At 52.8% G+C, this 25,068-nt stretch overlaps 6 protein-coding genes across 6 annotated transcripts; 3 read left to right on the forward strand and 3 right to left on the reverse strand.

The window, feature by feature from the left end:
* Positions 1-278: 278 nt before the first annotated feature.
* On the forward strand, positions 279-2,032 carry CTRU02_201606 (uncharacterized protein; the record flags this gene model as incomplete). Its single annotated transcript, XM_070203890.1, has 2 exons — positions 279-459; positions 513-2,032. The coding sequence occupies 2 exons, from the start codon at positions 279-281 to the stop codon at positions 2,030-2,032; spliced, it is 1,701 nt and encodes a 566-aa protein (XP_070062472.1).
* A 1,180-nt stretch (positions 2,033-3,212) lies between these two features.
* Positions 3,213-3,968, forward strand: CTRU02_201607 (copper homeostasis protein cutc; the record flags this gene model as incomplete). The annotated part of the gene is made up of 1 exon (XM_036729075.1): positions 3,213-3,968. The coding sequence occupies one exon, from the start codon at positions 3,213-3,215 to the stop codon at positions 3,966-3,968; it is 756 nt and encodes a 251-aa protein (XP_036579226.1).
* A 2,623-nt stretch (positions 3,969-6,591) lies between these two features.
* CTRU02_201608 (alkaline phosphatase) lies at positions 6,592-8,244 on the reverse strand (the record flags this gene model as incomplete). The annotated part of the gene is made up of 4 exons (XM_036729076.2): positions 6,592-7,269; positions 7,324-7,402; positions 7,458-7,665; positions 7,725-8,244. The coding sequence occupies 4 exons, from the start codon at positions 8,242-8,244 to the stop codon at positions 6,592-6,594; spliced, it is 1,485 nt and encodes a 494-aa protein (XP_036579227.2).
* Positions 8,245-10,387: 2,143 nt separating this feature from the next.
* CTRU02_201609 (NAD(P) transhydrogenase, mitochondrial) lies at positions 10,388-13,967 on the reverse strand (the record flags this gene model as incomplete). Its single annotated transcript, XM_070203891.1, has 5 exons — positions 10,388-10,503; positions 10,562-12,085; positions 12,137-12,597; positions 12,642-13,788; positions 13,868-13,967. The coding sequence occupies 5 exons, from the start codon at positions 13,965-13,967 to the stop codon at positions 10,388-10,390; spliced, it is 3,348 nt and encodes a 1,115-aa protein (XP_070062473.1).
* A 1,986-nt stretch (positions 13,968-15,953) lies between these two features.
* CTRU02_201610 (fungal specific transcription factor domain-containing protein) lies at positions 15,954-18,373 on the reverse strand (the record flags this gene model as incomplete). The annotated part of the gene is made up of 6 exons (XM_036729078.1): positions 15,954-16,446; positions 16,515-16,765; positions 16,818-17,255; positions 17,308-17,609; positions 17,674-18,146; positions 18,210-18,373. 6 exons carry the CDS (start codon positions 18,371-18,373, stop codon positions 15,954-15,956), a joined length of 2,121 nt encoding a protein of 706 aa, XP_036579229.1.
* A 2,148-nt stretch (positions 18,374-20,521) lies between these two features.
* On the forward strand, positions 20,522-24,853 carry CTRU02_201611 (multidrug resistance protein 3 (p glycoprotein 3); the record flags this gene model as incomplete). Its single annotated transcript, XM_036729079.1, has 10 exons — positions 20,522-20,638; positions 20,713-20,900; positions 20,960-21,616; positions 21,672-21,951; positions 22,002-22,911; positions 22,960-23,144; positions 23,196-23,725; positions 23,773-23,888; positions 23,938-24,125; positions 24,182-24,853. 10 exons carry the CDS (start codon positions 20,522-20,524, stop codon positions 24,851-24,853), a joined length of 3,843 nt encoding a protein of 1,280 aa, XP_036579230.1.
* Between the last annotated feature and the right edge of the window lie 215 nt (positions 24,854-25,068).

Raw genomic sequence — 25,068 nt, forward strand, 5'->3', positions numbered from 1 at the left:
CCAGACATCCATTCAATCTCGATCACCCAGCTATCTGCTGTGCATAGAGATTCACAGCAAAGCCGCTAGCACGCGTTCGTGATTCAGCTGTTGCAACTCCGCGATATCGGGCATTGTCAGTGACCAACCTACCGCGCCTTTCACACCACAAAAGGGTCACTTCTCCGCCAACAAATCCGGTTCTGCAAAAACCCAGACTTATTGATACTCAACATCAGCTCAACATCAACATTATTACCTTACCAATAATTAATTCTCACAACATCCTTACCAACAACATGGGCGGCAAAGTCTGGTCTCGCGAGGAGGAGCGCGTCTACTGGCGGGTCATTATCCCTCAGTCTCAGAGACGGGCTGGCCCCGGACCACTGCAAACTAAGAGCTGGGAGGATTTGGCCATGCTTATGCAATCGAGAATGCGTGCTGATGCTAAGCGCACTTACACTGGCCTTGGACTCTGCAAGTTGAATAACCCCTGCTTTGCCAGTCATATTCGCTAACACCCCCTCTAGTCGAGCATTACTTTCAGAATGTCGAGAAAGGCCGCGTATCGCCGAACGCTACCAAGTATGTCCGCGAGCATAAAGAAGCACTTGACCGGGCTGCCCAAGGTGATGAAGAAACAGATATCGAAGACAATGAAATTCATGAGAACGCGACTGCCTCTGAATACGACCAGAGACAGGATAATTTTGTGACCCATACGGGTGAGACTACTGAGGAGGAACCAGAGGAGATCCTAGACTCCATCACCGTCGGAGACTATGAGAATAAGGAGAATCACCCTGCTCCTCCAACCCGCGAACCGCTTTCTCCCTTGAGGGAATGGGATCCTCTTCCAAGTTCCAGCCCGGCGCCCGTGGCTCACATGAATGTGGATTCTACCGCTCACCTTGGAATCACCGTCAATGTCCCTCGTCGTGGATTGAACTATCAACATCCTATTTCAACCGAGCGCTCAACCGTCACCAACAAAGAGATTAAAGAGCCTGCTTTCGGATACGAATACCAGCCTCAGCCTCATAACTATCGTTACGGACGTCCCCAAGGTGTCATGGGTCATCGACGCAATCCAAGTGTGCGGAACTTCCCTGTCCCCCCTCATCTTCTTGGCAAACCAGAGCACCACGGATATGGTAGCCGTTATTTTTGCTTGCCTACTCCTGACAACCGCTTTCTACCCCCACAGTCGCAGTACTATGACGGTCATGCTGCGGATCAGACTCAGTCTCGTCCACCTCAGTTCACTTCCAACCAGGACATGAACTTCACTGCTCCGAGAGAGCAATACAGTCCATCAGTATCAGCCAGCATTCCTGGCACACCGCACCCCTCGCCCAGTTCGGATTTTAACTTCACTTCCGGCAATGATCAGTCCCAACACCAATACACAACGTCGGCTACCTTCAACATGTCTCAGTCAGTTCTCAGCAACAATGTGAATCCCAACTCATACACAGACAATGGAAGACAGCATCACAGTCACCATGTAGCACCCAGCAATAAGCGGAGCTATGAAAGCTTCAAAGACGATGACGACCTCTCAGAACACCAGTACTACTCGCGTCCCCTGCAGAGTGTGCCTGGTATTTCGCAGAGCGGCCATCGCACCGAATTGACGGGACTCTGCGCTGGTCGCCAAGATTTGAGATATCGAAACACTTCGATTGCCTCATCCAGCACATCTCAGCCTGCGCAGTACGGCGGTCAGTATGGAAACCAGGTCCCGCAGTTCTCTGATCAAAACCCCGGGCGTCCCGTCTATGCGACTTCGACTGCGTATGTCAACCACTCACAAGCTGATGACCTGTACCGCGGGCCTATCCCCAAGGTCATTGCACAACCCGAGTCTGTAGGAGTACAGCAGAACCTGGAAAATCGTCGCTGGTACATGACCACCATTGGCGCGGCTGAGAAGACCGAGGAGACGTCTGTTTCCAGACCTGATGGCGATTTCGAAATCTTTGAGATGTCTTCTTCTCCTTCTCTGCGCCCTACTCCTGATCACGCTCCCATCGAGCGGGAGCAGTAAGTCTCAAGAACTATCAACTTGTGTCTTTTGATTCTCTGCACTCTCTCTTTTTTTTTTTCCCCCTTGATACAAAAGTAAAGATTGTTACGAGTGCTTTTTTTCTTTGCGACGCATTTTATTCAGCGTTAATATCGGCACATTCACAACACTTCATATATCGAAGTGACGGCATAATAAACCACGACACTCAGCCGCACTCGTTTTGGAGAGTTGGATGTGACCTGCATGCTTTCGACCTATAGGTTCAAGGGCGGAAGCCAGATTTGGGCGTTTGGACGAGGCTATTGAGTCTTGGCGTTGGGGGGTTTTTAAATAACAGAAAACCGTATTTGGTACTTGGTAGCGGAGTGCACTCCGTGGTTGATGGTGGGAAGCACCCCCCAGTCGCAACTCTCCCCTCCATAGTTTTTTCAGTTAAAGAATAGAGCGAGTTCATTAGTTATAGACCGCAGTCTCCTGGTGATTAATGTGAAAGAAGGTACCCAAAAAAACGAAAACAAGTGAAAGCAACTGGGGACAAGTAAACAAAGCATATCCGTACCATGAACAACCTTTATCCTCCACCTGCTTTACCCCCTTCCCCATCCTCCCCCTCTTGTTCCCACGTCTCAAGTTAAATAAGATATGCATGATGACTAAGCTGAACCAAGAAACTCGAACGACCTAAACGTCGCCTTGTCCCCAGTGGATACTGGCACGTAACAAGGGAACGGATGGCATGATCTGATATTGAGAATCGAGACGTCCGAGCGGAAAGCAAGGAAGACGGGGGTTATGTGTGTGTGTGTGTGTGGTGGTGGTGGAGGTGGTGGCGGTGGTGTGTAGAGCGTGTTTGTGTGGCACAGAGGGGGGAAATCAAGATTTGGCAACTCGGAAAACACCTCGTCTAACACTAATATTGTCCGCACATCTCGTTGCTCTATAATTCATTTCGTTCTCCCCTCTTTGGGACAAACAATACAGGGAAAGACTTAACAACTGAGAGGACCATACTTTCTTTTTTCTTGCTTTTTTACTCTTCTCATTCGTCACTCCTTCACTCCAAATCACCCCCACATCATTCTCAATCGCTTCAATACGACGTCTCACCTGCACCATCACCCCGGTAAACCGAGGCCACTCATTTTTCACACCGTCTTCATCAAAACACTACAAAAAGAAGACTGTCGCTCTTTCAACAATGCCAATCGATCTCGAGATACCCGTCTTCTCGCCATCCTCCGCGCTGCACGCCCAGGCCCTCGGCGCGCAGCGCATCGAGCTCAACGCAAAGGGGAGCTACGGCGTGGGCGGGACGACCCCGACGCTGGACGACCTGAAAGGCGTCACGAAGTGGCTCTACCTCCCCGTGCGTGTCATGATCCGACCGCGCGGGAAGCCGGAGGGTTCATCCGACTTCATCTACTCCGAGGACGAATTCGCGACGATGCTAAGGGACGTCGAGGCATTCCGCGAAGCGCTGCGGAAAGACCGCGGCGACGGCTTCGTTTTTGGGATCCTGAAGAATTCGGAACTTGACGGGCACGAGGTGGTCGATGTGGAGCGGAATAGGAGGCTGGTGGAGGCGGCGGGGGGTTTGCCGTGCTCGTTCCACCGGGCTTTCGACGAGGTCATCCGCGACGGGGTGCGCGAGACGGTCGAGCGGGGCGTGAGAGAACTGGTGGAATGTGGGTTTGCCGGGGTCCTTACCTCCGGCGGGCCGGGCAACGCCGCCGACAACAAGGCGGTGCTGGAGGATATCGTCAGCGCCGCTGGGCCGCAGAAACTGGAGGTTATCGTGGGAGGCGGCGTCAGGAGCACCAACGTCGCCAAGGTGACAGACGGCTTTGGTAAGGGCGTTTGGGCGCACTCGAGCTGCTTCAAGGGGCGTGGCGAGGAAGGGGAGCTTGATGACGAGGAGGCGATGGGGATTCTGGAGGTCCTCTCTCAAAGGTGATGAATACTGGGCCCGGTTGACGGTGGCTCTTCTTTCGTTTCAGGGAATATAGACTTGGGTCGTGATGGATTGGATTCCCGGGGAGGGGGTTGTGCCAGGGGGGGGGGGGGGGGGGGGGATTCTGGAGGAGAGGAACAGGGGTAGCAGCCGAAGCTGGATTTTTCCTATCTAACAGCAGTATTCATACCAATTCAACTTGCCATTTCCCCAATTCGACTCTCACCGGTCTTGCCTCGTCACCGAACATGACCTGAGCGTAACTGAGGCCTCCTGAAGGCTCGGCCCGCGCGGTGCCCATCTCCAGTCGTGGGCTGCATGAAGTCAAAAAAGATGCCCGCCGCACTAAGGGGGTGGTAGGTGGGGGATCGGCTGGCGGTTTGTCGTTGCGGGGATGGGAGTGGGCATTGTGCTCCTCCTGTTGGATGAGATCCGGGCAGTCAAATCCAAAAGCGAACAAACAATGACAATTAGAAAGAAATCAAGAAGCGAGAAATGCACGACATACCTAACCTTTTCGCCGTTTGACAGCTGCGCGTACGATTTTCGTGCCGGGGGGCCAACGGGGGGGGGGGATGCAACCCTGTCCGGTCAGTTCATCCGCCTCGTCGGGTGTGTGGCCCATTCGGCCTTCCCGTGGCGGCTGCAAAGGCGAACTGGGCTTCCCGTGCTTTCCCATGGCTGACATCCCGGCTGGATCTCGGCACAATCCTTACGAGCAAACTCGAGTTCATCGAGACGAAACGAAACTTTGACCGACCGGGGGCCCGGTTTGAGGTCTGGGAGGAGGTGGATAATGGGCGAACTGGCGATCGGGGTGGGGACATGGCGTGTTTGTAAGTCGATTTGCAAATGGCATGATGGTGGTGTTTTTTCTCGGCAACCGACCTTTTCCTAAACTCAAACTACGGAGTATCGATTTCTGGGTTGTCGGACAATGAGATTAATCTTGTTTGTGTTTGTCCAAAGCTCAACATAATGTCTCTTGTGTACATCCAAGATTCATAGCACTGCGTCTGATTTATGTCGACGGTGCATAGCATAGTGTATAACATGACATACTTCCATCACTCCCTAAACGACCAACCCAACCAAAATAAAATCTCCTGCCCCTGAAATCGATTTTGGTTGCAAAGTTTCACCAGTAGAAGCAACCCACATGAACCAACTCTTCCCGCGATATCCTCACATTCTACCCCCGCCAACAATCCCCTTGACCCCCCGACTTACACGAGATGCACAGGACTATCCCCGCCATAGATCCAACAGATCTCGATACCAGGTTCGAAACCCCATGCCGTGAATCCAGGGTCATGCCTGGGAGTTAAATCCATGAGGATCCCGAAAGCGAAGCGGAAACTTTTCCGTTCCCCCTGGCTCAAGCCGCAGGGCCGCGGCGTGCGTGCGTAGAACCCGGTTGATATTTCGTGTGTACTCCCACCAAGTACTTTTCTTCCATTCATTCTTTGCAAAATACTGCAAAAGTCAGCAAAAAGTCGATCTTCATGTTTCCCCCCCCTTTCCGTCTTCGAGTCATGCGATTGCTTTGTCCCCGTGATCCCCGACCCCGGCCCCGGCCCCCGCCAAGACCTGACGTAAGGGGGGAAACCGGCAGCTACGCCGGAATGCACGGGGCGGGGGGCGAATACAACTTTCAGTGTTTCTGTGTGGTGCGGCCCGGTGCGAGCGCCTGCTACTGTAGTAAGTGTTCATCCCATCCATGTCTGGGTATGATCTGCCACGCCCGTGCCTTGAAGAGAACCCCCCTGTGCCCATCATAACTTTGCTGGTGACTACATGCCACCACCAGTGTCAGTACCTGAATAATTCATGTCACTTGTAAGATGGCAGTGCGGGACAGATGAACATCATATTACGTGTATTTATTATGTCTTAGACTTTACAACTAGTGAATATCTCTACTAGATGGCACAACTCCAACATGCCGTATATCGCAGTAATCATCTACCTCTCAACGCCACCCCATGCTTTTACATTTCATCATCACCTCGCTGCGTGTCTAGAAACCCTTCTATAAAGGGGGAAGCTAGACGTGGAGAGCCCTTCTGCGGCGGACACCGCCGCAGCCGGTTGCGTTGCGGGGCTGCGCGAGACCAAGGCAGTTGGCCATCTTGTAGAAGATGTCAATGTTGTTGTAGGTACCGCCAAAGGTCTCCTGGCACGGACCGCGAGCCCAGACGGCGACGTCAGTGAGCGAGTGGACGCCCTGGGCCTCGTTGGTGGGGATGGTACCGTTGACGACGAAGCCGTCGACGGCGTCCTTGGGGTTGACGTAGTAGTCAGTGGTGTTGGCCGCAACAACGGCGGGGGTACGGGGGGACTCGTGTAGCTTGTAGTTCTCACGGTGGTCGGGGTTGGCACCGAAGCCGGCGGCGATAGCATAGCGGGGGTTCCAGTTGAGGGGGAAGTTGGGGCCGGTGTTGTAGCTGACGCCGGGCTGCTCAACGGTGTACTGAGAGAGACCGGACTGGGCGTAGGTGCCAACGGCCTTGCGCTTGGTGCGGTCGTCCTCCTGCTCAGACAGGTACTTGGTGTCGGCGCTTCCGAAGACGCTGTGTGATGTTAACATTGGAAATTCAACGATAAGCAGAGAGAAAAAGAAAACTTACTCAAAGCCGTGACCGTGGTCGGAAGAGACAACGACAAGGGTCTCCTCGAGGATGCCGAGCTCCTCGAGCTTCTCAAGAGTGGCCTTGACAGTGTCGTCAAGCTCGAGGAGGTCACCAAGAGCACGGTCGTAGTCGAGCGAGTGCATCTGCTTGTCGATGGAGGCAGCCTCGGACATCAGGAAGAAACCATCGTCGCCACCACGGTTGTGGAGAATCTCGACGGCCTTCAGGGTCATCTCCTTGAGGCCGGGGATGTCGAGAGCGGCGCTCTTGTTGCCGGTGGGGTCGTTGGTGAGCTTGGCCAGGTTCTCGGTGAGGACGTTACGGTCAAGCCAGACGGGAAGGTTGGACTGGGTGAAGATACCGAGGGTCTTCTCCTTGGCGTCGGCGGCCTCGAGGGAGGTCTTGTTAAGGGCAACAGTGTAACCCTTCTTGGCGAACTCCTCGTAGTAGTCCTTGCCCTGGTAAGAACCCTTACCAGCGAAGAACTGCTCAGCACCGCCACCGAAGTAGACGTCAGGGCCGGTCATCTTGGTCCAGGTGTAGTTCGTGACGCCGTTCAGGGCCTGCTCGATAAGAGGTCCGTACAAGCTGCGGGAGCGAGTGTGGGCAGTCAGGGCAATGGGAGTAGCGTCGGCGATGAAGGCGGTGGAAACGGCACCCCAGGCAGAACCCTACATAGCTTGGTTAACTTACTTCAAGACTCAAGCAGGTTCCAATCGACTTACCCAGATACGAGTGAGCAACTCGACAATGGTCTCGACCTTGGGGTCGTCAAAAGCGTCAGGAGAGGAGTCAGCGTAGACACTAAAACAACCAATCAGTTATGTTCCTAAGATACTCGCCGTCTCTTGCAACTCACCCCATGGCGTTGACGGTGCTCTTGTGGCCAGAGTACAAGGCGGAAGCAGAGTTGGCAGAGTCGGTGATGTAGCTGTCAATGGAGTGCGTCATCTGGTGACCGATGACGGGGAATTTGTCCAGAGCCAGGCTGGTCTGGTACTTTCCGTTGATGCTCTTGTGGCCGAGAAGACGGGCGGCAGTGACCATGTTGGTGGTCATACCGTCACCTGTAAAAAAGGAATTGTTAGAATCTGGATCGCGCCAATTGAGTTCATAGGGTCCATACCAATGAAGAAGATGACGTTCTTGGCCTTCTTCTCGGTGGCCAGGGGTCGCACGACCCAGTTGGCAGTGGTGGTCTTGCCGTCATAGTACTTCAGGGTAACCTCGTAGTTTCCGGGCTCGTACAGGGCAATGTGGCGCCAGATCTTGGAAGCCACGTTGACGACGCTCTTCTGCTTAGCGTCCTCGGCGTAGAGGTCCTCGTACCAACCAAAGGACCACTTCTCGAGCTCGGGCTCCTCGAGGCTGAAGAACTCGGTCAAGCTCTTGGCCGCGGCGCCCTCCTTGGCGATGCTGACGGTGAAGGCCTCATCAGGGACACCGTTGTTGAAGGCCTCGGAGCCGTTGACAGGCGCGTGGACCTCGACACGGAGATCAAAGAGCTGGCCCGGAAGGAAGTCGGACTGGTCGGGAGGGAGGACACAGCCGAGGTCCGGGCAGGTTCCCAAACGCTGGTATGTCTGCGCCGACACGAGGGACAGCGAAGCAGCCAAGACTGCGAGAGGGCTGAGCTTTGCCATCATGTTGATCCGACGAAGAATTGTCTGCCAATGGGGTCGGGATAGGGGCCGGTGAAGCATAAACCAAAAAAAAAAAAAAGAGAGAGCAGAGCTACCTGCTGCCGGGGAGCTTATATACCTCCCGCATCATGCCAAGAGAGAGAAAAAAAAGTTGTTCAATTTCAACTAGGTTCGGGGAGGGACCTACCCTACCCCCGCCAAAGCTCCAGTCCCAGAGCCATGTTCTTCTTTTCGCTGCATGGCAGCAAACGTCTGTTGGTTCGCGGATCCTTGCATTCGCAGCTCAGGCAAGAACCCGTCGAAGCCGGGGTGGAAAAGCTGCAGGTTGCGTGTTGATATTCCAGCTGAAGGAATATTCGACCAACGCGTTGGGTGGATTCCGCCGCCCGGGCTCCAGAACGAACGTGCGATTGGCCGAGAATGGACGGATAGGCCGATATCATGACGGCGTATGGTGATGGGGGTGCTGGGTTGAAGGGAGCAGAATGCAACTTCACGGTTCATCTTGAGCAAAACGGGCACGTGTTTCGTCGGGCTGAGCAGTCGGCATCTCGGTTTCTCATTGCCAAGCCTCTTGTCAAGCACAACGGGCGGAGATGATGCCAGGGACAGCAAGAGGAAGCTGCATCGTCGGTCTTCGAATTGGGGATGAAGCCTGAAGACGTGGGGTGCCCAAGGCACAAGAGATGAACGGCGTCATGTGGCGTAGGCTTGGCGCTGCAGGTCGAGGACGGACATGTGCCTTTAAAGCTTCTGATCTGTCGTGCCATCGTCGTGATTCGCCGATTGTGTTGCTTTTGGCCGGTTCGTGGGGCACCCGCTAAAGTGACAAGAGCAGGTAGTACGTGGGAGTCGTGAGATATTGCTCCGGGAGAGATTCAATCGTGGCCGTTGGACCCTACCTCGTGGGTGCATTGGCGCTTCTGATTGGTCAATTGTCGTGTAAGTTGGGAACAAGGATCCATGGTGAGGTTGTCTTGGGAGGGAAAACACTCCCACTTACATGATAGGCTTTTGGAAGGTCGCAATTCACCGAAATAAATTCAAAGGATCGATCCAAGATAATCCATGAAGATTACATCAATAAGTCAGGCAACGTATTTTTTGGGGAGTAGGGAAGGGGAGCGCACAATTTTGGGAAAAAAGGCGAAAAGCCGACGTGTGTGTGTCTTTTGTGTGCGCGATCGGCATTGCCAACGCCAAGAATATCGATTGAGCTCCCATATCATGCCGGGAACCAAAGGATGCCAAGGTTTGGAGAAGCTTTTTCTTGGCACACGAGTGTCTTGCGAGTCTTGCGGCTGGTTTAAAAACCAAACGGCGCCCTTGCGAAAACCACGCAACAAACCCCCGCTACTGACTGACGTTCGTGCGATCCATTTGGCGTTGCTAGCAATGAGTAGTTTCTTTCGCCAATGGGCCGATTTGTCAAGACCGCAATACACCGGCCTATGTCACACTGAACTATCGACGTTCTGGGCTAACGGCCTTGGTAAGTCTAGCGACGCACCCAGAGGCGCTGACGAACTTTTGTGGAATGAGTGACAGGGGTCTCGAAGACGGCGCGAGAATCATCCCGTGGGCTTCGATAATGGGAGCCGAGAGAACGAGAACGATGAGACCCAGGCGTATTGAATGGGTGTGAACAAGGATAAAACATATGAGAGATAGACGATGTTAACGATTCTGTATGTCCAAGTGAAGAAGGCTCAGACCGGAGAGAGCTCCTTCTAAAACAGTTCCATCAACCAAAGCTCGACCTCAACACAACTCCAGGTAGCTGGCCAGAGTGAGGTGCTTTCGGTATGAGACAGGAAGAACATTTAATCTGTTAAAAGAAGATGTTGACCCTAATTGGGAATTCTACGACAAGTCAAAAGCTTGGTGATAAGACGTCATATATTGCGTTAGATCTCAAAACGGTCCACACCACTCATCGTTATATACAAACTACCACCAATAGGCAACGGACAGAAAGAGAGAAAAAACAAGCATGGAGAGAGAGCTCCTTGTAGATGCAATGCCTCTAATAAGATGCTCTCCAAATCAAATGTGCCACCGAGGGTTGACATGCGTAAAGGAGATCTCTCTAAGACTCTATGTCGCTCGGGCCTCGACGGCTGCTTTGATTGCTGTAAACACAAAGTTAGCATGCCTGTATAAACGTTGGGATCTTATCACACGTACCGTCGCAAGTAACTTTGGCGTCTCCAAACAACATGCGCGTTCCGGGCATGTAGAACATTGGGTTCGGTACATCGGCTGTGACACGTTAGCATTTACACGGCTTTTCTTAGTCTAAACACTTTTAGGAACTCACCATATCCACTAGCCATGCCTCTCTTCATTACGATAACCTGCTTGCTCTTCCATGCCTGCAAGACAGGCATGCCGGCAATTGGGCTACCCGGCTCCAACGCAATGGGGTTGACTGTGTCGTTGGCACCAATAACCAGCGTCACGTCGGTTTCACCAAAGTCGTCGTTGATCTCGTCCATTTCCAGCACAATGTCATAAGGCACACTCGCTTCCGCCAGCAGAACGTTGCACTGTCCGGGCATACGGCCTGCCACGGGATGAATGGCGAAGCGGACGTTGATACCCTTGGCCCGCAGCATGGTCGTGATTTCACTGATGGCGTACTGAGCCTTTGCGACTGCCATTCCATAGCCCACAACGATGATGACGTTTTCTGCATTCACGAGCGCTTCAGCCGTATCTTCGACGTTCGTCTGCGTTACCGCACCTTCTATCTTGTAGTCGGTTTGCTGTGGCGCAGAGATACCTCCGAAGAGCACATTCGTCAGCGACCGGTTCATCGCCACACACATGATGTACGATAGAATGGAGCCGGAGACGCCAATGAGTGCTCCAACGGTGGTTAAGAGAGGGTTATCAAGCATGAAACCCTCGGCTACAAGCGCAAATCCAGAGTATGCATTGAGTACAGTGATAACGACAGGCATGTCTGCTCCGCCGATTGCTGCAGTTGTAGTATACCCCTTGGCGAAGGAGAGGATAGTGTTCGCTGATAGAGCTGCTGCAGCAATCATAGGTGACCCAGGTGCCATTGTCACAAAGGCACCCATGGTGGCGATGTTTGCCGTGAGCATACCAGAATTCAAGAGATGTCTTCCAGGTAGAGCAAGCGGCTTCGAAGACATTCTTCCTGCAAGCTTAAGGAATGCGACGATGGATCCGGTGAACGTGATGCCACCAATGAGAACTCCCAAGTATCCGGTCACTAGGTGTAGCGTTGATATGTCGTCAATGTGTGCCATTACACTTCCGATGGAAGTCAAGACAGCTGCCAGACCAACAACAGAGTGAAGGGCGGCCACGGTCTGAGGAAGGTCGGTAGGAGTGATTCGCTTTCCAATGAGAATACCAACAAGACTTCCAAGAGCGGCCAGTCCTCCAAACTGGGTAAGCACCTCAGGAGAGAATCCGACAGCCAGCAGCGATGCCAGCACGCCGGACCCGACTCCGAGCATGCCAAGCATGTTGCCCATGCGGGCTGTCGACTGCGAGGCCAAGCTGGAGAGGGAGCTGATGCAGAGCACGGAACTGACTGCATAGCCCGCTTGAACCAGACCTGCAGCTCCAGTGGCAGCAGCAGCTACGTACCCTCCACCAAACAGGGCTGCAGGAATAGCATAGAGCCATGGGTATTCTGGTGGATCGGTCGGTCGCTTGAACATATCCAGCATCCGCTTCGTGATAACGAAGCCTCCAGACACATTGACGAAGGCTAGGAGAACTGAGAGCGCGCCAAGAACCTGGGGAAAAGTCTCAGGGACATAGCCGCCGCCCAGGATGAACAGGCCACCGATTCCGACCATTCCTAAACGATGTAAGCTTCAGGGTGCATATCCATAAAATCATGATTTCTCACCTGAAATCGCGTTGGTAACGCTCATGAGAGGCGAGTGCAAAGCTGGTGTAACTCCCCAGACGACCCTGTAGCCGATCAAGGAGGCGAGCGCAAAAGTGAAGGCATTTCCCATGAAGAGGGGACCGGTCATTTTGCCTAAAGCCAGAGCGGTTCCCATACCAGCTGTAACGGTCGCCACTTCGCGGGAGGTTTTCTGGAAAGGCGTAAGTGCAACCACCTCAGCTTCCTTGGCAGCAGGTGCAGCCTGAGCGGGGGCTGGAGGAGGAGCCTTTCGGGGTGGTGGCGGCAAAATATCACCATTTTGTGTTACAATGGCGCCTCTCACAACTTCGTCAGAGAGATCGATTCCGAATTCTTTCTCCTTGGGGCTCATGGACAGCAGGAACTTCGTGATGTTGTTGGAGTACAAGGTTGAGGACTGGGTCGGAAGCCTGGAGGGCAGATCGGTGTAACCTAAGCACCAGTGAGCCAAGCACTTCTCTGCAAAACCTCGAATTCTAAAGGCTTACCAATGATCTTGACATCCTTGTAAACATAAAGTTCACCAGGTTTAGTCTTTTCGCAGTTGCCGCCGGCTTCGGCCGCCAGGTCAACCACCACGGAGCCGGGTTTCATGACCTCGAGCATGGATTTGGTAATGAGCTTCGGCGCGGGCTTTCCGGGAATCAGAGCAGTGGTGATAATAATGTCGACCTCACGAGCTTGCTCGTAAAAGAGCTTCATCTCGGCTTCAATGAACTCCTTGGACATCTCCTTGGCATAGCCACCTGCACCAGAGCCATCTTCCTTAATGTCGACCTCAATGAATTCGGCACCGAGCGATTGGACTTGCTCTCGGGCCGCGGGACGCGTGTCGAAGCCTCGCACAATGGCTCCGAGTCTTCTGGCGGTCGCAATTGCACTGAGCCCAGCAACACCGGCGCCAATGACAAGCACTTTGCAAGGAGGCACCTTGCCAGCGGCTGTGACTTGGCCAGTCAAGAAACGACCAAAGTTGTTCGAAGCTTCAAGAACTGCCTTATAGCCAGCAATGTTGGCCATTGAGCTGAGGGCATCAAAGACTTGAGCACGCGAGATCCGGGGAATCAGGTCCATTGCGAAGGACGTCGCCTTTTGCGCCGCAAGTTTCTCAACGATTGGCTTATTCTGTGTAGGTTGGAGGAAGGAAATCACGGTCTGGTTTTCCTTCATAAGCTCTATTTCAGCTGGGATGGGCCCGCGGACCTTGAGAACGATGTCGGAAGAGGACCAGACGTGGTTAGCAGTATCGACAAGTGTTGCGCCGGCGCTTTCGTAGGCCGCATCGGGGAAATCAGCTTCGATGCCAGCGCCACGCTCTACAAGAACTTTGGAAAATCCCTTCTTCAGCAGTAAAGCTACATTCTGTGGAGTCAATGCAACGCGTCGCTCGTTAAGGTAAATCTCCTTGGGCACACCGACAGTAAGCTGGGTGTACGGAACGGTGTGCGGCTCTACAACCGTGGAATAGGTCGCAGCGGCGACGGGACCGGATCCAGAGACTACGGAAGCATGACGGACAAGCTGCAGCGGCTTTGAGACAGCCGGGATTAGAGCTTTCGTCTGGCGAGCTCGCGTATGGCTGGAATGCCACTTGCGCTGACCTTCAATGGCAAGAAGAGCTGGTGCAACGTCTAGTGCGGGGTAGTCAGCTTCGATTGTGAAGCAATTGAGTTCGCCCGCTGCTTAGTGGCGGGAAGAAAGCTGGCTTACCTAGCCCGATCGGCCACGAACGAGGGACAAGCCGCCCGCAAGCACGGGGTGAGCAAAGGTTGTGGGCCAGAGCTGGCCGCAAGACGAAGGGATTCACCATCTTTGGCGAGGAGCTTCGAGCAACCAGGCTAACGAAGCCGGGGCGACGAGGCGGTAGGGTAGTGCTTTCTCATCTGTCGTCGTCACTGCCGATCGACCGACAGACTGAAAAGACAGCGTGAAGCTCTCGTCGCTAGTGGTTGTCTTTCAGAGGAGCTAGGAGGATGTGGTGGAAAGGGAGAAGAAAAAGGAGAAGCAAAGGAAATGTTAGAGTTGGGATTGACTTTGCGCCCGAGGAGGAACAAACAATGGCCTTGTCCTGTGTCACGTTATTCTGCCGCGTCTCTCTATGCCCCTCACTCGTCACTTTCTTCTCTGCCTCCGCCCTCCTGGCCCATCCGCGCATCCGAATCCTTGTTCTCTCCCTCCGTCCATTGTACCCCAAGACGGAAGTGCAGAATCGGCCAAGCGCGTCGCAGATGTGACAGCGAAAGCTACAAGCTCCTCCAATCATTACTTTGGCAGGGTGCTTGGGAGGGGTCATCGCCAAGGTGGCACCCCGCCCAAAGCTCAGCGGTCTCTGCCTCGCCCGCTCATGGGTAAAATAACCGGGGTGAAGAAGTGCGGTTAGAGAAGGTCCGCGAGGGAATCCTAGACGAACGGCTGGAGAACGGCCACGCTGTAGCAAATGTTATGGTGTGGTGGTGGTGGTGGTGTGTATGCGACCAAGGAAAAGGACATGCAGTACGTTAGGAGCTCTGGGAAGGGATGGTGTGAGATGTTGGTGGAAGTGGCCTGCTGCATGCTTGCTTCCTTGCAGGGAAGGAGTTAGCATGGATGCGCCTCGGACCCGCTTCTCCAGTGTGGGGTGTGGGGTTGCGGATACTAAAACATGACACTAAAACATGGCAGCACGGCTTCATTCCCCGCTATTGAAGGACCCCGATAAGCCCGATAAAGCTATCCTTCATGTACCTCCTTGCCCTTTTTCATCAACCCTCGTAGACATTCATCTGTAGAGCTGTAGTTCGGTTGAAAAGACCCATGCAATATTATGCCGCTCAGGCTGTGAACGAGCACCCTTGATCCCATGCTTACCCCGTGTTTGCTTGCCGCGTCCCACTGGCAAATGCGGAGAAACCGCAGGCAGCTTGTTCCTTGTGTCTGTATCCGTAGGTATCCGCATCTTCCGTACACCTGCTCTCGACCAATTTTGGTTGTCCGGCGTTGTTGTGCAAACAATCCACGGAAAGACGATAAATAACTGTTTGACTACTGGATCTCATTATCCGTCCGCCTCAGTGCTTAATGGCTGTCACAGAGACTCCTAGGTGATGGATTCATACTTGACCAGTCCTTCATCCCAGCGCAATCCTGAGACAGACTGATGACGGAATTCGTCACATGTCCAAGACATGAGAACATTCCTTCACACATAAACATCTGCATGCAGGCGCGCACAGAAGGGGAAAACATGCGTCGGCTAGCTCGGGCTTTTGGGGGCGAGCGGTTATAAGATGCGGCAGGAAGACCACCAATGAATCTGCGACATCTGAGTTGGAGAAGCAAAGACTTATTCTTCAGCTGAATCAATGCAACACTGCCAGCTCTCTATATATAACCGCCCACACAGGTGATTGAGGGGAGACAAGGCATTGATGCATATATGCTTTTTATGAAATTGTACCACGTCTTTATGTGCACACCGTAGCCCCCCCGTACTTCCAATAACTTTTGAGTGCTGATGCTTAATGCGATTCCTCTCATCCGGTTTATGGTAGCTAAAGTAACAACCATGTAAAACCATCGTAGTAGCTGGAGCTGTGAACCCATACACGCCAGGTCATGGGCAGGGCGCGGGCCTCGGCAGCCTGAACTTCACTCGCCCAGGTCGACAACCATCATTTTCCGTGGTACCGCCAATACAAACCTACCCGCCCAAATCCCATACATATGCAATTTTTCGTATTCGGAATATCCTGCCTTCTATTTTGGAACAATGGCGCTTTGAATGCTGGTACTCGCATGCAACTTCGTAATTCATGTTTCATTGAAACAGCGACGCATCGTCCTCCACCAGCCCCATTATCTGTTGGTTATTGTAGAACCAATCTTCCAGCTGCGATGCATTTCCCATCCACAACATCTGGCTGAGCGGGCCCGATCCAGTGGGGTTCATTCCCTCCTCGCCCAGCGACCCAATTTGCTCCGTATTCCCCACTTCGGCCGTCTGCCGGTCGGCTCCTCCGACCAGCCCCGACGGCGGGAACCCGAGTGCCGCGAGATACTTATCCATCTCTTGGGTGGCCTGCGCCTGCTCCGACCTCTTCGAGTTGTTCCGCAACTCGACATACCGTAAAGCCACGTTGTAAAGCACCTGGAAGAGGCGGTAGAGCCTTGCTGATGCCTCGGTGAATTCTTTGGCTGCCTGGATCGAGTCAACAAAGGCCTGAAGCCGAGCCAGATCTTCCGATTCGCTGGTTTCCATGACTTGGCAAAATATCACGATGAACGGTACGAAAGGGGCGAAAAGAATTGTCCTAAAAGGGCTGTCAGTTCTCTGCAGCCAATACTACGCTGTCCTCGGCAGCTTGTGGCTAGAACTCACCAGTTCATATACATCGGGAACAAATAATAGCCGTCTTTGGCCATGATCTCTACGCAGTCCTGATGCCTCTGCAAGGTCGCTCTTGCTGCGTCAATGCATTCTGTGCTGAATGTCGTAGGAGAGCCCGGTGGTGACGGCACGGCTCGATAGATGATGGTCAGCAACGACAGTCTCAAAACTTCGTCAGAAACATTGAAGAAATCCATAGTGTTCTGGCCAACAGCATCGATTGCTGCCTTTAAATATTGTGCCTGAGACTGGTGAGTCGTTGTGGTGTGCTATTTCTTGTTCCTCGGTACTCACATGGGTTTCTTGCGTGCGTTCCGTCACGCGCTGGAGTTCCGCAGCCAAGCCACGAGCGCGACCCTCACGGACCAAGGCAGGCTGAGATATTGCCTCAGGACTGTATAGCTGTTCGTACGTCTTGCCCTGTATACCAGACACAATGACCCATAAGCAAAAGTAGCTCATCAAAGAACCGTGCATCTGGCTGGCACTGGACGGATAGGGGACGGTTATGTCGTAATCTTGGATTGTGGAGGGGCGTCCCAAGCGTAGAGACAAGCTCTTATCGACGAAGTAAACGGACCAAAAAAGGAAAATCTTGTAATCCTCGTCGTCCCTATTACCGCTCCTGACGGACGCTATTCGGTGATACCCAAGGCTTTGACATAGCTGAGCCGCCGCTGAGTTTAACGTCCATGCCAGAGACGGCTTGGCCACTTCGACGGCGTGATACGACTGTCAAAAGTCAGACAAAGGGCGAAATTTCCCAGGTAAAACCTCCACTTACTCCAAATAATAGTGCCACGATCATGTCCATGGTAGCCGGTAGATGCAAGGGGAGGTTGGCGAGTGCAGTTTCGAGGTTACCACGACATACTCTGCTCATCTTATGATATTCTTCCTTTTGCTGCTGCGTGCACGTTCCGATTGTCTCCATGTCCATATAGAGGCTTTGCAGCCCGGCGTTTACTATGATAAACTCGGCTTCGTTGAACTCATTCGGCGCGAAGTATACCTTGAGGCATAGGTCGGTGAAATGGTCCATATGGAGAAAGTTGTAGACCCATTGCACACCAAGAACCCGTTGAGCTACACCAAGTTAGACATGATTCATCAACTAGATGCTTAGAGAGGCCCAAGCGGAGAGACAAACCCTTTGCCTCACGTATGACGCTAACCGCCGACTGTACCGGGGGCATCTCGCAGTCGCTTAAGGAAGGCCGGGGCAAATGTCTGGCATGGGGATACGTCATCTCGTGAGAGGCAGGCTGTTGCTTAAGTGCTTCAACAAGTGAGTGTAGTGCGTCTAGCGTTTCCCGCATCTCCAGGACAGACGGGCCATCGCCGACGGTTTTACGAAGAAACTCATGGGCAAATATGGATTGAGCCGTCATGGATGACTCGCCCTCGACCATGGGGCCAGACGCCAGCACTGAGTTGGCATGGCTGGTTGGTGTTGAAGTAGAAGTAGCGACAGACTTGGACGGAAGCGGGGCGGGGTTTATAGCGGAGGCAGAGGGGGCCGAGACGGTCGCTGTTGCAGCCGATGGTAGTTGTAGTTTGAGGTCTTCAAGGAGACGCACGACACCATCAAGACGACGGTCAATGAGATCGATCTTCTTCTCACTAAGCGGGAGAGAGCGTCGAACTTAGAGAGAGTGCACATAAACGATGAGACAGTTTACTCACTATTGAGGGGTAATAAGAATGCGAGTCCTCTTCTCCTTGGGCTTCAATCCCGACGTGCTTTTGCACTCAATGCCGGCGTGTTGGCAGTGAGCACATGGGGTCTCCCTATCACAGCGAATCTGGGGTAGGCGGATGATCAGTCTCACGTGCCCAATGAGTGGCATTGAATGACATAACACTTGTTATAACCACGCCAAAAGTGCAAAAGAGGACAAGGGAACTATCGGCATACCTTGCGGGCACGGCAAGCATCACACTGCGAGTTCTGTTAGCTGGACAGCTGCATTACAAGGGGCACATGGCGAACAACTTGCCGCTCGTTTAATCGGAAGGTTCGAATTTGAGGGGCCTGCGGCAGAACCACTACCTCCGACTCCAGCACCAGAGGATTCTACGTCCATGGTGACCGGCGGGATGTGGGTGAAGTCTGGCTTTGCAGAATTGGACGGTGGAAGGACTGAGATGCAAGGGATCTCTAGGAGGCCCCGCCAGGCGGATAGAGAAAGCCAAGAGCGCAAGCCGGGAGACTAAGACGCGGGGTGGAGGGTGAAGGAGACTTTCGGAGGGATGGCGAAATCGGACCCCGAACAAAATTGAAGAAGGGTGGGCGTGGCAATCCGGAGCTTCAGCAATAAGTTCGGCGGAGAAAGAGGCGTTCTTCGAAGCTCTACTTAGAAACGGATGCGGAGTGCGCGGAGCCCGCAGCCGAAGCACTTTAGATGGAGGCCGTGGGGCCACCAGGCGGGATGCCGGTGGCTGTGTTTTATGAGACCGATAGGTAGGCTCCGTAAGAGAGGCTGAGGGGGCTGATCCGGAGGGTGCAGAAATTTCGTATCTGCAGTTGAAAAGGGATGGAGACGATGACTTGGGAGAAGAGAAGGGCCTGGGCGAAGTTCATATGAATGGTTGATGTAAGAGTATAGCGGGACGGACATGGATAATTTTGTGACAGTTAAGCTTCAACTGCAGGCTAGCTGGCGTGATAGGCCGCTCAGCAGCCTGGTATAGCTGGGACATGGGCCAGTGAGGTACTAGTGTACGAATTTGCAACACAACGATTCGCCAGTAACAGGACTCTACAGCCATCGATTTCGTTTCCGGCGCTGTTCTAGTGCTATTGCGCTGCATGTTTAAAGCACATCCCACCGGCAGCTCCCGGGGTCACCCCAACAGGATGTTACAGCCCGTTCGTGGCCAGCCCAGGTCCTCGAGCTTGAGACCCTTGAACCAAGCCCAGGCACAAGGTTATCTATCACCAACAAGCTGACTATTGCGAAGACCACTCCCGTTTTCTCGGTTTTGTTCAAGGGTTTAATCATGATCACCATCAGAGTCGTCACCTTGTATAGGAGGCAGACACCACGTCAACGCCAAGGTCATGTGTGCAGTGTTAAGCCAGCTGTTGCCGTCTTGGCTGGATTACCTTATACCACTTACATCCTCAGAAGGCCTGGTAGGGGGCTACACTTACAAGAAGCCCGATTTGACGCCTTGGAAAGAGTATTGCTCCGTTCCGCTTTCACGGGGAGACATGTTTGCTGGCGCCAAGCCCCTCACGCAGCATTCGGGCAGCGCGCCGTTGCTTCTTATGAGTCACCGAGAGATGCGCGGTGAAAGAGTCATCGTCATCGTCATCAGCTACAAACATACTACAGCTTTGAAGTGATGCTGACAAAAACAGACCTGGAGACAGCACGTCTTTAAAGCATTTAGCCTCCGCAAGTGTGCAGGGATGCCTCCCCTTTCCAGTTCTCGCGTCCCGAGAGCACCGGCCTCCGTTACTATGGCATGTTGGCAAAACCACCCCTCGGCCCCCGCTGACTGCCCGCCAAGCCTTTATAGCCAATCAAATCTATCAAAACATGCCAAGCATTCGCACGACCCACCCAGCAGGATCCATGACGGCGGTCCGCGGGAGCGCTCGCGCGCTCTCCTTTACTGTCACCGGCAGGTAAAGGCGACATTGAATGTTCGTCACTTGGTCAAATAGTTCGCAATCAAATGAAATCTTTTCAGAGTAGAAGACAAATTTACAACGTTCATCCGGAACTCTTCAGATTTTAAATTCCGGGGTGATGCGGCGGCATGAGATATAGCTGTCTTCATCCGAGGGTTTTGCACTGACAATTCCCACTAATACACAAGAAACAGAGGTCCAAGGCACACACCCACCTCCATTCAACGCAGAATACAATAACGTCATAATCACCGCTGCCACCAAAAAAAAAAAAAAAAAAGGGACAATCAGGGGGGAGAAGGAAAACAGGAGAGGAAACAAAAAAGAGAGCCCCGACGCAGAGCAATCCAGTACGATGGGGTCCGAATCCGAGAAGAAGGGTCATTCTCCAGCAGAGGACTCTGCTGTTGCTGCGGAGAGTTCGCCAGCCGAGGCAGTGAAGGAGGAAGGCGGCGCTTTCAAGGCCTATTTGGTAAGAGCTAACAACTCCCGGATTGCCGACTGGCCCGGCCGCTGGGCCTGACTTATGCTAACCTTCAACTAAAGAGGATCTTCTCATATGGAGGGACTTTCGAACGCACTCTCCAGGCCGTCTCTATACTGTGCGCAATAGCTTCTGGTGCTGGAATTGCCCTTCAAAACTTGATCTTCGGCAGCTTTGTTACCACCATTCAGGACTTCACCACTGGGAACTCTACTCCGAGTCACTTCCGCGGTGAGGTCTCCAAGCTTGCGTAAGTACTCATTTATTCTAGCCGGCATTGGGTAAACTGAACGCTGACCATTAGCTTAGTCTATACTTTGTCTACCTAGGAATTGCAAGGTTCGCCCTCGCATATGGTTACATCTCCTTGACCACATTCTCTGCCTACCGCATAACAAGGAACATTCGACACAAATACCTACACGCAGCCCTCCGGCAAGAGGTTGCCTACTATGACTTTGGCACCGGCGGCTCCATCGCAACCCAGGCCATCTCGAACGGACGTCTGATCCAGGTCGGAATCGCTGAAAAGCTTGCATTAACGTTCCAGGGTTTGGCAGTCTTCGTCACAGCTTTCATCGTTTCCTTCATTACACAATGGAAGCTCACGCTCATCGTCTGCGGCATCGCCCCCCTCATTCTTGTTATCATGGGTGTCGCGTCCACCATTGAGGCTGCACTCGAGACCAAGATTCTCGACACCTACGCCCAGGCAGGTTCCTTTTCAGAGGGCATTCTATCAAGTGCCCGAACTGTTCACGCCTTCGAGATTCGCGCGAGGCTGGTGCAAAAGTTTGACAAGTTTCTCCAAGATGCCCATAACCTCGGAAAGAAGAAGTCCCCCTTGTTTGGTATCTTGTTTTCCACCGAGTATTTCGTCATTTACGCCGGTTTCGCCTTGGCTTTTTGGCAGGGTGTGCACATGTTGAACCGGGGTGAAATTACTGAATCCGGTGACATCTTCACGTAAGTTGTGTCTTTACTGTTTACCATCAAGTGTCGGTTGGTTAATATTCCTCAGTGTCCTTCTATCCGTTGTCATTGGTACAACTAGTCTCACCATGCTTACCCCCTACATTATCGAGTTCACCCGTGCCGCCTCCGCCGCCGCTCAGCTGTTCAAGCTCATCGATCGAGCTTCCGATATTGACCCCTTTGACAAGTCTGGTGAGCAACCAACTGAAACGATAGGAGTTGTCGACCTTGAGAATATCACATTCGCGTATCCGACCAGACCCGGCGTTACGGTGCTGGATAACTTCTCCCTTCATGTCCCGGCAGGCAAAGTCACTGCCCTTGTCGTAAGCTTTATTCTGCCATACACCCGTATTCTTTTCTAACATATCTGTAGGGTTCCAGTGGTTCTGGCAAGAGCACAATCATCGGTTTGATTGAGCGCTGGTATAACCCCAAAGCTGGCACCATCAAGCTTGACGGTCGGCCTATCGACCGCCTGAACCTCAACTGGCTTAGGAAGAATGTCCGACTTGTTCAACAAGAGCCTGTTCTATTCCAGGGTACCGTGTTTGACAACATTGCCAATGGATTGGTTGGAACACAGTGGGAAAACGCTCCTCGTGAGGAACAAATGAAACGCGTGCAGGAAGCCGCAGAGATTGCCTTCGCCCACGACTTTGTCTCACAGCTTCCCGAGGGATATGATACCATGATTGGCGAACGCGGAGGTCTCCTTTCCGGCGGACAAAAGCAACGTGTCGCAATTGCTCGTAGCATTATCTCGCAACCCAAGGTTCTACTCCTAGACGAAGCCACCAGTGCTCTTGACCCTCACGCAGAGGGTGTGGTGCAACAGGCTCTCGACAAGGCATCCGAAGGCCGCACGACTATCGTCATCGCTCACAAGCTTGCCACCATTCGCAAGGCGGACAACATCGTCGTGATGAATAAGGGAACAATTGTCGAACAAGGAACGCACGAGGGACTGCTTAAGCAGGACGGTGCTTACACCCGTCTGGTCAGAGCCCAGAACTTGTCTGTTTCTGAGGAAGGATCTGTCACCGAGACAGAGGGAGATGATGAGGACTCTACTCCAAAGGATCCGAAGGATAACATTGAACTTACGACGACGATGAGCCGTTATCGAACCACAGATCGAACCCGTATGGAGGCCCAAAAGGAGCGAGACAATTATGATCACCATAAACACAAGGGCCTCTTAAGCGTTGTTATTCGAATGGTTCGTGAGACTCCAGAGTTGAAGTGGGCCTATCTGTCTACCCTGGCTGCTGTCGTCGTTGCCGGTAAGTCCTATATGTCTCAACTGATTCGTGTACGTTCGACTTACTGAAATATCCTAGCTGGTGCATTTCCCGGCCAGTCATTGGTCATTGCGAACCTCGTCGACGTATTTACTCTGACGGGATCGCAAATGATTTCCCGCGGCAACTTCTTCTCTCTGATGTTCTTCGTACTAGCCCTTGGCGTCTTCGCCTGCTACTTTGCTATGGGATGGGCGACAAATCTAATTGCGCAGGTAATTATTCATCCTGCCGTATGCTTGTTGGTCTTATCTAATTTTGAATAGGGTCTCAACCACAAACTCCGTCGCCAGGCACTCAATGATTTTCTGAGACAAGACCTTCAGTTCTTCGATCGCAGCGAGAACAACACTGGAGCGTTGGCTAGCAAGCTTGAGTCCAACCCTCAGTCCATTCTGGAGCTCATGGGCTTCAACATCGGCCTCATCCTGATATCGACCTTGAATGTTGTCGCGTGCAGTATCCTCGCGATAGTTACAACATGGAAGCTTGGCCTTGTCGTCGTGTTGGCTGGTATGCCGCCTCTTGTGAGCTCGGGTTACATCAAAGTCCGTCTTGATGCCAAGCTCGATAACAACACGTCGAAGCGCTATTCGGCGAGCGCCGCGATTGCATCGGAATCAGTCACTGCCATTCGTACAGTGTCTTCTTTGGCTATTGAAGAGTCCGTTTTGAAAAGATACACCGACGAACTTGATCGCGCCGTCAGAGCTTCCACCACCCCGCTATTTACCATGACGATTGCTTTTGGTCTTACTCAGTGTATCGAATACTTTTTTATGGCCCTTGGTTTCTGGTGAGTACCTGAGCAATTATGATATGAGCTCCATTAACATGTCCCAGGTACGGTTGTCGCTTGCTGTCATTCAATGAGATTAGCATGTATCAGTTCTTCGTCGCTTTCATGGGCACTTTTTTCTCTGGTCAAGCTGCTGCCCAACTCTTCCAGTACTCTAGCAGTATGTGACCCTAGCAACTGAAACGCTTCAAATGACTAACGGACAGTAGGTATGACCAAGGGAATCAACGCCGCAAACTATCTTTTCTGGCTCCACGACTTGCAACCGACCATCCAAGAAACGCCAGACAACAAGGACAAGGCACCCAAGACCGGTACCTCACTTGACTTTGACCACATTCGGTTCTCCTACCCCCTGCGCCCTGACGCCCACGTTCTTCGTGGAATCGACTTGGAGGTACGCATAATGGTATTCTGTTCAACTTTGAACCCCAAAAACTAACAAAGCCATAGGTCAAGAAGGGTCAGTTCGTCGCCCTGGTCGGTGCTTCGGGCTGCGGCAAGAGCACGATGATCGCCATGCTTGAACGATTTTATGATCCCACCACCGGTGCGATCCGTATAGACGGTGATGCCCTTTTGGATCTTAACCCGCGTCTCTACCGCCAATTCGTGGCTCTTGTCCAACAGGAGCCGACCCTTTTCCAGGGCAGCATTCGAGAGAATATTGCATTGGGAATTGACTCAGATTCCCTTACAGATGTGCCTGATTCGCAAATTGAGGAAGCTTGCCGCGCCGCTAATGCGTGGGACTTTGTTTCTTCTCTTCCTGAGGGCCTGGCGACACCCTGTGGAAACAGCGGTATGCAGCTTTCAGGAGGCCAGAGGCAACGTATTGCTATCGCAAGGGCTCTGATCCGTAACCCAAGGATATTGCTGCTTGACGAGGCGACCAGTGCCCTCGACACGGAGTCAGAGAAGGTCGTGCAGCGGGCCCTCAACGAGGCGGCACGCGACGGTGAGAGGATAACGGTTGCTGTTGCCCATCGTCTGTCGACCGTCAAGGATGCAGACATGATCTGCGTCTTCTACGGCGGCAAGATTGTGGAGAAGGGCACGCATGCACAGTTGGTTGCGAAGGGAGGCATGTACAAGCAGATGTGTGAGGCGCAGAACCTCGAGTAGAAGCTTTTGCGGTTGGTGTTATTAGAGCATCTCGCTCTATAATTGAGCAAGCAGCTCCTGTTTTAGACGCATGGCGTTGAGGAAGATACCTGTATCATAGAGGAACACTGCGCCACTCAGTCCACTAGAGGATTGTAAAGGCTAGATCTTAATGTTTAACAAGTTTCACCAATGCCTGTTGTTCTGCTTGTGACAGTTGTCTTGAGGTTCGCCCA

Source organism: Colletotrichum truncatum (assembly GCF_014235925.2).
Source record: "Colletotrichum truncatum strain CMES1059 chromosome Unknown Contig_0001, whole genome shotgun sequence".
Lineage (NCBI taxonomy): Eukaryota > Fungi > Ascomycota > Sordariomycetes > Glomerellales > Glomerellaceae > Colletotrichum > Colletotrichum truncatum.